Source organism: Ambystoma mexicanum, chromosome 5q (assembly GCF_040938575.1).
Source record: "Ambystoma mexicanum isolate Mex_15411 chromosome 5q, UKY_AmexF1_1, whole genome shotgun sequence".
NCBI lineage: Eukaryota > Metazoa > Chordata > Amphibia > Caudata > Ambystomatidae > Ambystoma > Ambystoma mexicanum.
The window spans coordinates 802,797,979-802,812,880 of NC_090933.1; the positions used below are offsets into that span (position 1 = coordinate 802,797,979).

Here is a 14,902-nt window from a genome sequence, read left to right on the forward strand (position 1 = left end):
ATTTGATGAAACTCATTAAAATTGCATGTGCATATTAGTAAACCACAGCATGATATCTGCATGTAGGACATACATTCCTATTGAATTAGAAAAGCATTGATAGGCATGCAACCTTTCTCTGTTAGCAATGCTTGTGTTTGCTAAAATAAAATGTTCTAAATGCTCTAGTTGATTGTAAAGAAACAAATTGTATATAAATGTTAACTGGAGAGGTTGAATATACCAGCCAGTAAGCGGCAATGCAATTATGGATTTTAGTTGTGTTTTGAAGTTAGGTTCTCTTAGTAGAAGTGGAATCAGAAATATCAGTAATAGTTCTGTTGGGTAACAGAGTGTGTGTATTACATTTAGTGAGACTGCCATAGGCAGGCCAGCTTTAATTAGGTAAATACTGTATTAATATGTGTGTATAATATTCCACAGACATAACCTGAATAAAGCGAAGAGGCCACCTTTGAGTTTAATTTGTTTAAATACATTTGAGTTTTACTGTTCCATAATTTTGAGGTGGGATTGTATACCAATATTGTAAGATCAGGGATTGCCACTTGGTGGAAATGCCAACATATTAACAAAAATGTATCAACAACGTCACATGAATTTGTTTTGTAGTTTGGACAAACTTGTTTAAAATTAGCTTTTTCATTATGAAATGTGTCAGATTCACAGGGACCCATGAACAAGTCTTCCTGAAATACTCGGTGGGAGTCTTTTAAGATAGAAAGAGGTTCCCAAGGCTGAAGGATGGAATCATCACGGGAGGTTTAGCTATTCATGCTGTGATCTAAAAACAATTAGATAAAATAGAACTACAAAGGAGGAAATGGCTGCAAAAAGCGAAAGACATAACAGAGGCAAAGGATGGGTGTATTGTGACTTGTGAGCAGAGGCTCAAGGAACTAAAAGGGCCTCACAGCACATTTAAATCTAAATTGAGATATCTCAGTCAGTTACTGCTCCTGTTGGAGAGATGTACGGGTAACCAGCCTTGGAGGAATGAATCCATAGGGTGAATACAATAATTACTGTTGAGTTAAAAATATATCCTAAGTCATTACAGGCAAGTGCCCTTAAAAGGTGGATAGACCTGGGGCACATTGTCTTAATTTTCCAACATCTCAGGAGTCCCGAAAAGCAGGTATGTCTGTGGCATAGTCTCTAGGTCTGGTCTGATCCCTCCAACAACAGGACATTATTGAAGGATACTGAGAGATGTTTAGACTGTGGAGCATCTAAGAAGGTTAGATGAGGATGTTATTTAATAGTCAAAGACAAGATAGATTGCCCTGTCAGCAATCTCTAGTCAAAATCAGCAATCTTGGCATTGCACAATTTATTACTTCCTCAATCATATAAAATGTCAAACTCTAGATTGGATCCTTTCAGGAAATGCCACCATTAATGACTTTTATAATAAACAAATAAATTTGGCTGACCACCTTTTTATTTTTGTGTATACGAACTATGATTCCTTCACATGAAACCACATAATCTAAACTAAATATCATCTATTATAGACTTAATGATATGTTATCATTGAAAGCTGCATCAAATCTACTTGCAAGAATAAATACTCTTGATTTCAATACTGAGGTTGCTGACCTTGTCCATGCATACACCAACTCCATTTTTGCAACTTTAGATACAGTGGCCCCAATAATGAGTTGAGTTGCAGTTGCTGGGTTTGGTAACTTGTATTCTCATGAAAAAGGAAATTGGAATGGGAGACTTAGAGGAGTAGTGGTTACCCTTGTTGCAAACTGGCTGTTTCCTCCTTGTTCCTTGCAATATTTATGGACATGTTATCAAACCATCATTTGAAACATATATACTACAGGTTGTACGTTCATTGTTTAAGCATGTTATATAACTATTCAGGAGTGAAACAAAAAAATAAGTTGAATCACACCTTTGGAACTTAAATACATTTTTATTTTTTGATCCAGTTCATTTTGCTGTCTGGTTTATCTGTTGTTAACTACAACAATTAAAGGTTTGGACTTTGATAATACATACAATGTTCTTTCTAAATTACTTACAATTGAAAAGACTTTGTTATCTATGTGATGACCAATTAGTTGGTGCATATTCAACAATTGTTGGATCAACCTCATTCAGAATGCATTAATTATTGAAAACTGGATGAAAGACAATTATCTAAGTCTTAATTGTTCCAAAACAAATGTGTCATATTTTTTTTTGTTTTTTTTTTACTTGTTTGTAATTACAGTTAGCAATTTTTACAAGAATATTTACTGTTCCTTCAGAGCTAAGAGATTCATTGAAAGGGTAGAAAGGCGAACATAGCATAGATGAAGAAGAGGAAGAAGAGGAAGAAGGAGAAGGAGAAGGAAAACAACAACAAAGGCTTGACTTTCAAGGTTCGACCTTCAAAAGTTCGGGGTTCAAACAGAACAGAGGAAATTCACTAGCTTCAGATTGGATTTACCAGTCCTTTCTGTAATTCGTTGGTAATCAGATCCCGCGTTCAGTTGTACTGAGCTTGGTTGCGCTTGTTTTGTAGCGCTAGTTACCAGATTGTGCGTTTATTTTGCAAAACGCTGCTTCTAAGATTTTTACGGTTGCTAGTGCCCAGGACGTTTTCTCCTCTGACATCAACCTGTTCCACCATGTTGTTTCTTCTTCTTCTTGAAGTCCCACAAGGTCGGTGCACAGGTTGTTTAGATATGTGGCGCGTATTTCTCTTAGCTCCGAACACTGCATCAGGAGATGGTGTACTGTCTCCTGTTTGTTTGAGTCGCCACATAGTCTACATTCTGTGGTGGCTGTGTTTAGTCTGATCGATTGAATTTCACGAGTGGGGAGGAGATTTAAACGTGCTCTCATGTAGGTGATCCTGAGTTGTTTGTCAGGAAACTTTATACAGTACGGCAAAGGTCCGTTCATATTATATCTGCTTCACATACATTCTAATATAATCCCCAAGTTTTGCAAAATTCCAAGCTCTTTAGTACTTATCAAAACTATATCTGTTGTCTTAAAAGAACTGCACTACAACCGCTTGTGCAATTGTTGACACAAAATTAGAATTTTCGAATGTCCTCCTCCCAGGAGTAAATATGAAGAGCATCCAGTGCTTGTAGGTTATCATTAGTACTGCAACTGCATTATCACCAACATGCCCCGTGGGGAGCATATCTCTGCAGTTTACACAATTTTTCTAAGATTACACTGGCTCCCATTGGAGATGGTGAATTTCAAAGCCATGACCTTAAACTATAAAATTATCCATGGGTATGGCCTACCTTACTTAAAAGAGATGATCTCTTGGCATCAGCCAGTTCACACTTTAGGATCAGTAACTAAGCTTCTAATTATGGTTCCATTATAGATGCAAAAAAGGCCTTGGCCCTCATTAGCATACTAAGCCATTTGTAAACATGTAAAATACTGGCCTTGGGTTCCCACTGTTGAAATGTTTTAATGTCCTCTAGACCCTGTCCCTGGTTTATGTTTCCATACTTACCCCTTCACCACCTGGCATACATCATTCATTGCAACAATGCTCTTTTGTAAAGGCACCTTACCACAGGACTGCCTCTGCACTCTGTTAGCGCCTAGCTTTATAAGCCATTACTATTTTATTTTTTATTTTATTTTAATTCTTATAAAGCGCCTCATGCCCGTCGACATCAGGCCGTGCAAAAATCAAACATGATGACACAGTAAAGACATAAATAAAACAAGACGAGACAATAAAGACATTTCTGTTTGAAATGACATCTTGTTCTTAAAATGATACAAATACAAAACCACTGGAAAGACAAAAGGACAGTTATGGAAGAGTCTGGTGGCCTGAGATTGCCCAATTATTACCTTGGTGGTGTCTGGTATCAGTATTCAGTTGTTCCAGGTTGGCCATTCTTCCATCAGTCATGTATGCAGATAAGGTTGGGCCAGTCATGTATGCAGCCAAGACAACGTTATTCTTTGATCTGGCCCATTTGAGCATACCTTCAAGCACAGATGGGCCCACATCCAGGCTCAGTCAACATTTCTACAAGCCCAGAATGGGCCAAAACAAGCAAGGGGGGGGGTACTTCTACTGACTTGCAATGTCTCTGTCCTGTAATGAGGCCAGGAAGAGGCAGGCACGTAATTCTAACTATATACAGCTGCCACTTGTTAACGCTCCCATTCAGGCAAATAAAAGGTGGCACGCACAGGCACACTTTGAGCGAGGCAGGATACGAGAAGGAACAGCTCTTTCAGGGCTTATGTGGAACAGACGATGAAAGTCGGAAGGCCAAGCGGTTTATCTACAGTTATGAAGATCAAGCGAGATTCAGGCGAGAATCCCACACTTTCGGCAAGCCAAAAACGTTGCAGGGCTGAAACCGAGCGCGGAATAAAGAAACCTTCAAGGAACTTGAGAGCAGCCTGCGTCCCTCCCGGGTTAACGACAGAATTCAGGAGGATCAGAGGAGGCGTTGGAAATGACCTTGACTGCTGCATGAAGAGCTTTGATGAGAGAAGGCTGATTAACACAACCAGTGAGTTATCAAAGGCAATGAAAGTCTGGTTAGTGTTAAAAGCAAAAGTAACTGTAAAACAAAAGTTGAAGGTTGTGTGTATGCACTGCGTAATGAAAAGGACAATTGCTGAATTGTAAAAGGAATGGATACAAAGTAACAGGCGAAATTGCACATTCGAAAGTCTCTGTGAGATGTTCTGAGTTGATTGGAAATCAAGGGCAAGAATGTAATCGGGATCCCAAAATAAAGTTGAATGAATGAAAAGCAAAGTATATGAACTTTGAATATGCCGAGAGGGCAAAATATATGAACTGTGAAAAAGGCCAAGCAGGCAAACCAAAGAAAATAAGAAACTACAAGTACCAAGAGGCATTAGTGTTGTAAGAGAAGGAAGAGAGGTTGAAGTGGTCATGCAGAGGTCGATGTAAAATCCTTGCAGTGAAAAGACACCTGAGACAAAACGTGGGGAAGGGAACGCCCACAAAGAGAAAGACAGGCTTGAGCCCGGCAGAGGGAAGCCTGTGCAGAACTGTGTTATAAAGTAAAAGGTGAAAGACAGGCTGGAGCCCAGCAGAGGGAAGCCTGTTCAGTAATGGTCAAAAGTGGAACTGTATATTTATGACAATGGCAGACAAATCCTAAGGAATTGATTTAATTTACCAGCTTGAACTGTTAAATTGTACCAGTAAGCCAAAGTGTGTAAGACTGAAAGAACTATGCCATACACCTATACTTTTTAGGAAACTCTCTAGACCCTGTGGTGCTGAACATACATGGGGAAGGGAGTTGTTATTTTAAGCCATTATGACATTTGTTTTCAGACACTCATTTCCTTTTGTATTCCCTTAACACATTTGTCATTTTGAGAAGGAGAGCAAGGTTAGGTTGTTCCATGTATAGGTCGTTTTTATTTTGACTAGACTGACTTGGACTGTTTGTTATTCATTTAATGGTCAAGATTACTTCTATTCTAGAGTTAGGGCCAGTTAGAAATTCCACCAACCCAACCAAAATACCAAAGAAAGGTTTTCAAAACTTTTAACCATTGTGTCTGTGTCTACTATTGATACCATGACTTCCTTACAAAGCCCAAGAAGGGCCTATGGTAATGCAAGGTTTAGCCACAGTAGATTTCATTGAGGGAGAATTGGTTGAATGTATTCTCCTGCATTTTATCACAAATGTATGTGGGGGGTGGTTTAGGATAATAATAAATGTACGTATTTTGGGGGAATCTGTGGGGTGTCTACCCCTGCATATATTTGTGGTAAAATGGCCTTAAAGAAAACAAAATTTGACCAATTCTCCCTCAAATAAATTCGATGAAATCACAGAACCGTATCTTTGAGCCCAGAAAGGGCCACAGGATCTTTAAAAACCCGTATTTTGAACACCTGAAGTGGCAAACTGATCTTCAACTCCAAGAGGGGCCAACACAAGAGGGAAGTTTCCTGGGCACTTTAATATTAGGCATACAACGGGGATAAAGAACTTAGCACCAAGGTCCTTCATAAGAGTTGGGTTTAGAACCAATCCCTTTTTCTGTTACCCTTTCTCCTGATAGTATTTTGTTTAGGTACATCCCCTTTGTAATCAACCTCCCTCAGGGTGTTCCCACAGGCCTTAACTGTAACCCAATATGTATTTGTTGCAAAATGAAGAAGAATAAATTTACCATAAAGCCTGCCTTCAATTGTCTGTTGTTTCATTGGTGTTGGTAGGTAGGTAAATATTTATGAAGATGTTAAACTATCGACACACCTGGATGTGAAAACACACTGATTCATGTTTTATTGACTGAGGTTTGCTAGCACAATGGTTTTATCAAGATAGTCTGATCAACTAATGTCTTCAAATAGAATAGTTGAGGGTGTCCCTACATTAGACACCATCAAACTGCTAGGAAGCAGATTCAACCAACCCGTGCACAATTCTACAGGCTTTTCAGAGGAACTGTTCCATCAAGAAATAATCCTGTCTCCCTATGGGCCATTTCAATTTAATCTTTGCTAGCAGAGAACACTTAAGTAAGTCAATGTCATCCATTGACAATGAGTTGGCTTTGCTGATTTCTTAAAGTGTTATGCTCATTTCTGCAGGTGCACATTTTGCAGATTAAAGTGAGTTACTGAAGAGTTCAAATTATTATTTCCAGTGACTGTGCAGCCGACACAAACTACCACCAGGACATCATTGCAATGTATTACCAGTCTGAAAATACACAGTTCTCCTTCTTTCTCTTTGCTCATAATCATGGCTCTTTTCTGACATTGTGGGAAGGGGACAGCCAGACCTGATATAGGTCCTTACTTGACTCCGCTGTCCCCAGTTCGGGTCAGATGTGCTAAAGGAATTTGTCCAAACCCAGCACTACTGTGATAAATCCTGCAAAATTCTCACAGAATGCCAGCCTAAAGTCTCCTCCCATGTGACCGGGGGCAGGCAGCTGCTATCTGATCCTAACCCAGGGGGTGGTATTAGCTGGGTGTATCACATAGGAGGAAAAGGCCAACAGTGGAATGTGAGGACTCAGGGGAAACGCAGTATTCATCCTCTTCTGAGGGTGAAGGTTCCCTAATGCCTGAATAACTGATGGCTTGTTGTTATAGTACGGTTCCCCTACTTCACCAAGCTACAAAGTACGAGATTCCTTTTTGTAAACAGGAAAACAATATATAGGGAACAGGGTAATAATGCAACTACGTTTAGTAGTTATGACGTTGTTTGATTTGGATAAACCTAAAATAAAAGCACCTTCTCTAAAATCTCCCCTTGACAATATATCCTGTAAACCATTCAAACAAAGTAGATTTTAAAACAACTAAAAACATGATGGACTTCCAGTCCCATAATGCTCTCAATACTCAGAGGGGATGCAGAGTTGCTAAACCACAGTGAGTGGTCTAGTTGTTGTAACAACCTACACCTGAGCGGGACCTTTAAACATCTAAAGGCCCTTCGGGTGCAGGTTTGTAGAGAGCAGTATGTACAGTGTGAGCAGTAGAAGCAGCTACAGGAAGAAGTAGATGCTGGGACTGGCGTGTTTGCCATTAGTGGGATGCCGCGCTGAGGAAGTGGCAAAGTTCGGAGACCCAGTCCAGTGCAGAGGACATGCAGCAGGAAACGATGTCAAAGCTGGCTGTCCCAAAGGAGAGAGAGACTCTATGTGCCCTGCATCGTGCTCTGGTGAGGAGTTCTCACTGAAGCGAGTGTGGAGCACTGGGTGTTCCATTGACAGTCGGAGCAAGCAAAGGAAAGCGATGTGAAGCTATCAAAGGTTAGGAAGGGCCTGACGTGTGTAGAAGCAGCAAGTCCGCAGGAGCTGCCAGAACATACCAGTGAGTTGGCCTGTTAGAGGTACCCCGGGGCACTCCAAAGTACACCGCTGGGCAGAAGTACATCTTTTGAAAACTGAACAGTTAAACTAAAGCAAGCAGGAGAGTATTAGAGCCAGCTTTGACAAAGTCAAGAGAAGGCAATTATTAAGCCACGCAAATGTAAGCATTCAAGAGGGAGATATCGAATGAGAGAATACTATACCCCACATTTCCAAAGCCAAGATGGGCAAACAATTAACAAAGTGAATGAAACCCTTCAGAAGGAAGATGTTGAATGAGAGAATACTGTAACCCACATTATCAAAGCCAAAAGGATACAATAAAGAGCAAAGGGGATGTCACTTGCCTAAAGAGAGGAATCCAACAAAGGGACAATATAACCTAAACTGTCAAAAATCAATAGGTTGTATACAAAAAATCAGAGGTTGCAGGATAACTGCCCTCCTTGTAGAAACGATCAAGGGGGACCTGCACTCCCTAAGGCAAACACATCCACACAAGAAACATTGTTCTTTCGTACTGTATACATGTAAAAGAAGTTGTGAACTAATTGTGTTGAAAGTCAAGAGTTTGAATCAAGAAGCAGTTAGAAGTTGTGATACTATTATGTTGAAAGTCAAGAGATTGAATCAAGAAGCAGTTGTTGATTTCTATTTTCCCCACTCAAGATTTAAGTGTGAAAGACTGGAACAAGCCTCGCCACAGAGTATAGATAGTCATGGTAGGAGATTTTATCCTGGCAGCCGAGTATACCAGGAAAGGGACAAATAGAGGTTAGTCCTGGCAGTCGAGTGGAACAAGAATATGTTGATTTAAAGTGCTGCAAAGTGGCAGAAGGTTGTGGTGGAAAAAGAAGTGACAATTCCACTAATGTGTTTTGATGAGCTGTTATATAAACCATCCTGACAAAACAGCTTTGTTCATGAAGAAGAAATGTGATGTGATAACAAGTAATTTTCTTTCAGAGTGGAGAATATTTTCATTGACATTTGGTTTGACATATGAAGAGAGAAACCTTTTTGGTTTACCAAGCAAAGATTGTGGATGCTGTGATAATTGTCTTCAAGATAACACATTCTTGGTTGGAACTGAATGAGTAAACTTAGCCAAAACAAAGGACATCTTGTAACTGTGCATTTTACTTTGCTAGTGAAAATAACTTTTCTGAAATGTTACTCTGGTTTAAAGTAACCTGTATTGATACAGGGGAAGGGAATCCTCGTTTATTGTGTTTCTGAATTTCTATGTTAGTGCATAAAGCTCACATTGCCTAACATCTTCTGTATATTTTGTTGTGTGTATATTAGTGTGAGGGACAGATGCTTCTGGGCATTAGGTCATTTTCCTTTAGATTTAGTTTGTCAGGTAGGAAAATCCTTGTTAGGCTAGGGAAAGATAGGCATTCAACTCACCTTTTATTATTTAATAAAATGGTTTCTTGTGAGAAAACTCTATCTACTTGGCCACATTGATATGTTCTCTCACTATATGTGATGTAACTAGAAGCCACAGTGGACAAATAGTTAAACCTATTGTTATAAGTGTGTATTTTTGAAACATTACTAGTCCACTATTACTTAAAGAGGATGTGATACAAAACAATGGTTGTGCAGGGCCATGGCGAATGTCAGCAGGACGAAGCATACCGCCTACTTGGAAGAAAGCAGCTGTGCAGGACCTGCATTTCCACATCCTGGGATTTTAAGTGGTTAAGGAAAGTTCTGCCAACATTGAGATGGACTAGACCTCTGTGTAATGTGTTTTAGCTTTGATGTCTCCTTGTCAAGTGTGATTAATGTTCTTTCTCTTTGCAGTTCACCTTGCTCCTGTAAGGCACTTGAGTGCATGAGTGTCTGCCAATGCCGATGCTGATTCCTGACCAGGCTTGCACCAGTACCTGTGAGTAATTCAGTGTGTGTTCTCTTGTGTTGTGCTGCTGTTGAACTCATAACATTCGCTGGCTTGATGTGTCATGGATTAGGGACAGATGTCTGCCATACCAACATCTTGCGAGGATGTTACACATGCCAGATGTGGTGCACAAATGACAGGACTGAGATGAGGTTTATTGTCTTTATTTTTACGTGGTAAATTGTCTGAAACAAAACTCAAAGTAACAATTGGAAAGGCCTCGGGTATAAACAAGCAAAGTCTCCCACCATGAGTTGCCAAGGCCTCTCTTGACAGGGTGGTTGCTGCTCTTTGGTGTCGAGGTAGATGCCGGCTATCCTGGGTCCTGTTCTCATAGATATCTAGCACCAAGTGTCCACACCAAATTCAGATCCATGTTGGTTTATTGGCTTCCCTCAATGATATCATAATCTAATGTTTCACACCATTCAGCTGTAGGTATACCATGAGCTTCACCAGGGATTATTTGAGCCGCAGTTTCCCACTAACAGTCTGTACTCCCCAGACATTCTATCAACCTAGAGGAGTGCACACCTGGACATTATTTCTTCTAGGCTCCTCTCTACTCCTGGTCTGCTCCTCTCCCTTTCTGTGTCTCCTACCACCCCACGCCTTCACATCCTGCGTTGAGCCAGCCAATCCTCTGTGTTTCTTCCTCTTCTTACTGACTTCTTCACAATCTCCTTCAGCTTTTACAACCTCCTCCTTTATTTCATCTCCTGATCTCACAGTCACCTCTGTTTTAGCCACCCCATGCATATACTGTAGCCTACTCCTTTACTTCACTCCTTCTAAGGTTACCACCCCCTTCCATTCTCAACCACTTTCTCCAAATGTTATCATATCCTCCAACTCGTGTCCACCTCCTCCTGATGTTACCAACTCCTCCAACTCTTCTGCACTTCCTCCTGACATTACCAACTCCACCAACTCTTCTCTGCCATCTCCTGTGTGATCTCCTCCTCCATACCCTGCCACCTCCTCTTGCTACAAGTAACTCCACCAGATCTTCACCATTGCCTCCAGAAACCTACCACTTCCTCCTACTACAGTTACCTACCTCTTACAAACCTTCACTACTCCTCCTTGCTCCTTTTCTCTTTTTCACCTCCAGTGGCCCACACTCCTCCACAGTACTTCAAACTACTCCAACCACCAGCCAAGACCTGTTCCAACAATCCAGCCTCGGCAAATGGGGCTAGTTGAATTTATACTGTGTCCCCTCCTACCCCAGGGCAGACCTTTCCCCAGGAGCCTGCAGCTGTGAATGGTAAATGAGTGAGGGATGGGTTAAATACCTCCTTTCGGCTTCACCTGGGTTAGGTTGAGGATTTGAGGACTTGGCCAAACTTATGAAACCTAGCTGCCATTTTGAAAGTTCTTTAAATACCTCTAAACCTCTAACTCTCCTTGAGATTGTTTGTTCTGATCTGGGGCTTTTTTGTGAATGATCAACAGATGAAATATGTTTGAGAAATGGCTGCGGTAATCTTTGAGACCCGTTTTCTTCACTACATGCTTTGCTGGTATTATTGTATCTTTGCAGGTACTTCCCGGGACAGAAAATGGGTATTTCTGTCTTGTTGAAAGTCGTGAGATGAAATGGAAAGATTGTAGCACACGCAGGGGATTCAGGTGCTGGGGAGCAATGAAGTTTCACCTCAGGCATTGGTTTTGAAATGACTGGGTCATTCACCATGTTCAACTGTGTCCTCACAAATTGTATATTTCTCATGCTTGCACGTGATTATTGATGTTTCCAAATGCATGCTATTGTTGCATGGACTTTGAAAAGCCTTTCCCGTAAAGGGCCAGGCCACAGCACATGGTTGGAGAAGCAGTGCTCCCTGTGAAGCAACGCAGACTCTTCAATTGGGCTGTGTTTTGGAGAGACTAGTGCAACTTTCCCCTGCAAAGCCCCACCCCAGGGAAGGGAATTTGTCACAGGGGAAATGGGATGCATATGCCACCCTTCCAATAACAGTTATTCTGCACTGCACACACCCGCTCTTTAGTGACCATTTGTCAGTGCATGCACTATAATTTATTTAGCGAATTCTTTTCAGCACTATAGTATTCGCGATTCCCCCCTACAAGCATATTCAACGTACACTTTAATCATTTTAAATTTGGCTCCAAGCATCTCCATACCTCTCTTAAGTGTCTGTATCCAGTAGGGTTTACATCGTCAGGACACTAAGATCCGAAAACAAAGGGCTTGTCAAAGCTGGACACATAAACAAAACCAACGGACTAGGTCGGGCGTTCCCTAGTCTAGCTACTGCCAAATGGAATGGACTCCCACTTTATCTTAGACTTGAGTCCAACTACCTGAAATTCAGAAAAAAACTAAAAACTGCACTGTTTAAATGAACTTAGCACTGACTAGACCTTCCCACATTGACTGACTGTGTTCTCTAAAAAGCCTTGTCTCCCTTTTGTTGCCCGCGTCTTTTTGTCAGCGCACTGATGCCTGCGGGCGGCGGCGCTTTAGAACCATATAAATAAAATAAATACAATACTGAGTATCCGTGGCAACAGCAACATTATTCTCATACTCATATAGAAAAATGAAACTATAAAATGTAGTACATTTAGGTCAGGATTAGTTTAATGGGCCAAATGTATAGGAGCATTAAATGTAATTAGATTTAAGATTGTAACTGGATCCACATGTTGAGACGGCCAACTGCTCTTGATATCTCTGGGAATGCCATTACCTTAAAAGAGGAAGCACGATGATCATAGCTCGCAAACAAATCCTCAGGATGGCTTTCTATTGTCAACTCGAGGGTGTCTAATAACTCCACATTGCTGCTAGTGCTGGCCGGAAAGCTCAATCAATATCTAGTTTGCGGAAAGGGCAGGCGGGAAAGCACTGACAAAGCAACATGAAACTACTGCTGACCATGCTCGCTTCAGCAAACCTCTAACCATGCACCATTGCCAGGCAGGATTTAGCCCTAAGTAGCCTCAGATATCAATGTGCCCAGCATGCTCTATTTGTGATCTATACCACTCTGTCACAAGGAGAGAGACATCACATGGCGTTGGCAGGCCTATCTTTCCTGCCTGTGTATTTCTTCAAGCCTCCAGCTCTATGTGGGACTGCAGGGCTGTACAGATCATCCACGCGCAGTAGGCAGGGCCCTCGAATGTCTCTCTAGCTGTGTAAATGGTGTACATCAGAACTGGAAGCATTAAACACTTACAGATGTGAGAGAATCAGAGTATTATCCCTGATTGGAACTACTCAGTTTATTGTTCAGATGTCATGTAATATCTTTGGAAAACAACGATGATTAAAATCACTCTGTAAGACACATTCTCTCTTCTGTTCCATTAGAATTGGAAACAAATGACAGATATTTCACTGGTTTTGTTCAGCAGTGTTCTTTCACAGTGCACCTCGTGTTCTCTTCTGCATTAATGTTTCGGATTAAGGCTATGCTCCCCTTTATCCTGACATGTATCCCCTCTTCCTTTCCCACCGATCTCTCACTGTGTGACTATAAAGTCCTTTCTTCTGAAATGCCCAATAATGATCTTCCTGTGGCTTTTAGAAGAAAAAAAAACACATCTTATCATTATAACATTGTTCTCATGGTTTCCTGCCTGTGTTTATGTGGGTCATTCTTCACGCTACAATAGATACCCTGAGTGTACACCTGTACCCCTACATATTGGCACCATGTGGTGATAGGGCCGCTTGTTAATTCCAGACTGGATCATGTCAAATGCAATGACCCCAAGGCATGTACAACACTCTGCTATGGCTCATGTCTGGCCTTGGAAATGGCCATGGGATAGGCTTTCTAGTATCTCTGCCATTTGCTTCACTGGTTACTTGTTCTAACCTGCATCCTGTTTAAGGTCTGTTTGCTGCCTCATCTTCCAGTGTGTGTATGTCTTGCCCCACGCTATCCGGGGTAAAACTGTGAACCCCGAAATCCTGTATGTTAAATTCAGGACTATAGGACTCTGGAGGTTTTCAGTGCCATCCCCTGGACCCTGGAACACCCTAACTCTGGAGTTTTGAATGCTTCCAAACCGGCGGACTTTTAGGAGAACACTTAAAATCGTCATATTTAATTAATTCTTGTCATGCGCGCTTCCTCCGATGACACCGATGACACTGGCCTATTGGTTGTACTGTGGCAAGACGCAGTTTCGTTTGTAGTGTTGTGCACAGTATACATTTAAAAATTAAAAGAATCGTTTACTTTTTACTGCCTATATTTAGGTTTTAAAATAGCTATACGTAAACATTAAAGTAATATTTGCGAGCAACGTTAAAGAAAGCAGTTACTTCTCCAAAGTTATTTTTCTATTGAAATGATTAACATCACGTGGAATCTAAACGATTCCAGTGGTCGCATTGGAAATGGCTGTGGAGAGGAGTATAAAAGGTGATGGGTTTGGTGCAAGCATAAAAGTGAGATGGGAGAAGAGAAATGGACAGATTTTACAATAAGGGATGGGGATGTGTAAGTTAAAGCAGGAAAAACGGTGGTGGGGAAGAAGGAAAGCATTACTGAGAAATGAAACAAACAGTGACATGACATTGATATAGCATGATGTGCTTTCCCCAAATTGAATTAAATAATACAGTAGGTGTTCATTTTGTTATGCGTCCCCATGGTATGTGCTTGAGAATGATCAAAGGCTGAGTGCAGCATCCCGCCAAAGACATTCCTGGACTGAAAGAAAACAATAGAAATCAGAGGAAAGAGGCGAAGCAGTGGGAGTAGAAAGGGAGCAGGATAGAGGGAAAGAGAGCAGCGAGGAGTAGAGTAGGTGGAGGGTGATCAGGGGTGCGCGGGGGAGAATAGGAAACAGATTGAAGACAGGAATCACGAAGATAATTGCAAAGGGAAAGGAAAGAGAGGAGCAAATGTGAGAAGGACAGTGTGACATTTGGACAGTAGCAGGTTTGACAAGTCATTAGAAATTATACTTATGAGGAAATCTATCATTCGGTGGTTTATTTACTTTGTCAGGGTGTTTTTCTTCTTCCCTAGGTGTTTGTTTTAGACGGTCATCCACACTATGAAGCGGTCTCACTGGAGATTCTTCCCACAGTATCATTCAACTGGATTGCCTTCTCCTTGGGTCAGCACCCATACCTCTCCTCTAGCTTTTCTTCGAGTAATAGTG

The 14,902-nt window shown here is 41.2% G+C and overlaps 1 protein-coding gene across 5 annotated transcripts in view; it reads left to right on the forward strand.

Moving 5' to 3' along the window:
* Positions 1 to 14,902, forward strand: part of RALYL (RALY RNA binding protein like) — a 2,307,036-nt gene that overhangs the window by 917,462 nt on the left and 1,374,672 nt on the right. For all 5 annotated transcript variants that reach the window (XM_069621283.1, XM_069621281.1, XM_069621285.1 and 2 more), the window contains one exon: positions 9,649 to 9,733. In XM_069621283.1, the coding sequence (XP_069477384.1) occupies positions 9,694 to 9,733 (40 nt within the window). In that variant the 5' untranslated portion in view covers positions 9,649 to 9,693. The remainder of the gene's footprint in view (positions 1 to 9,648; positions 9,734 to 14,902) is intronic.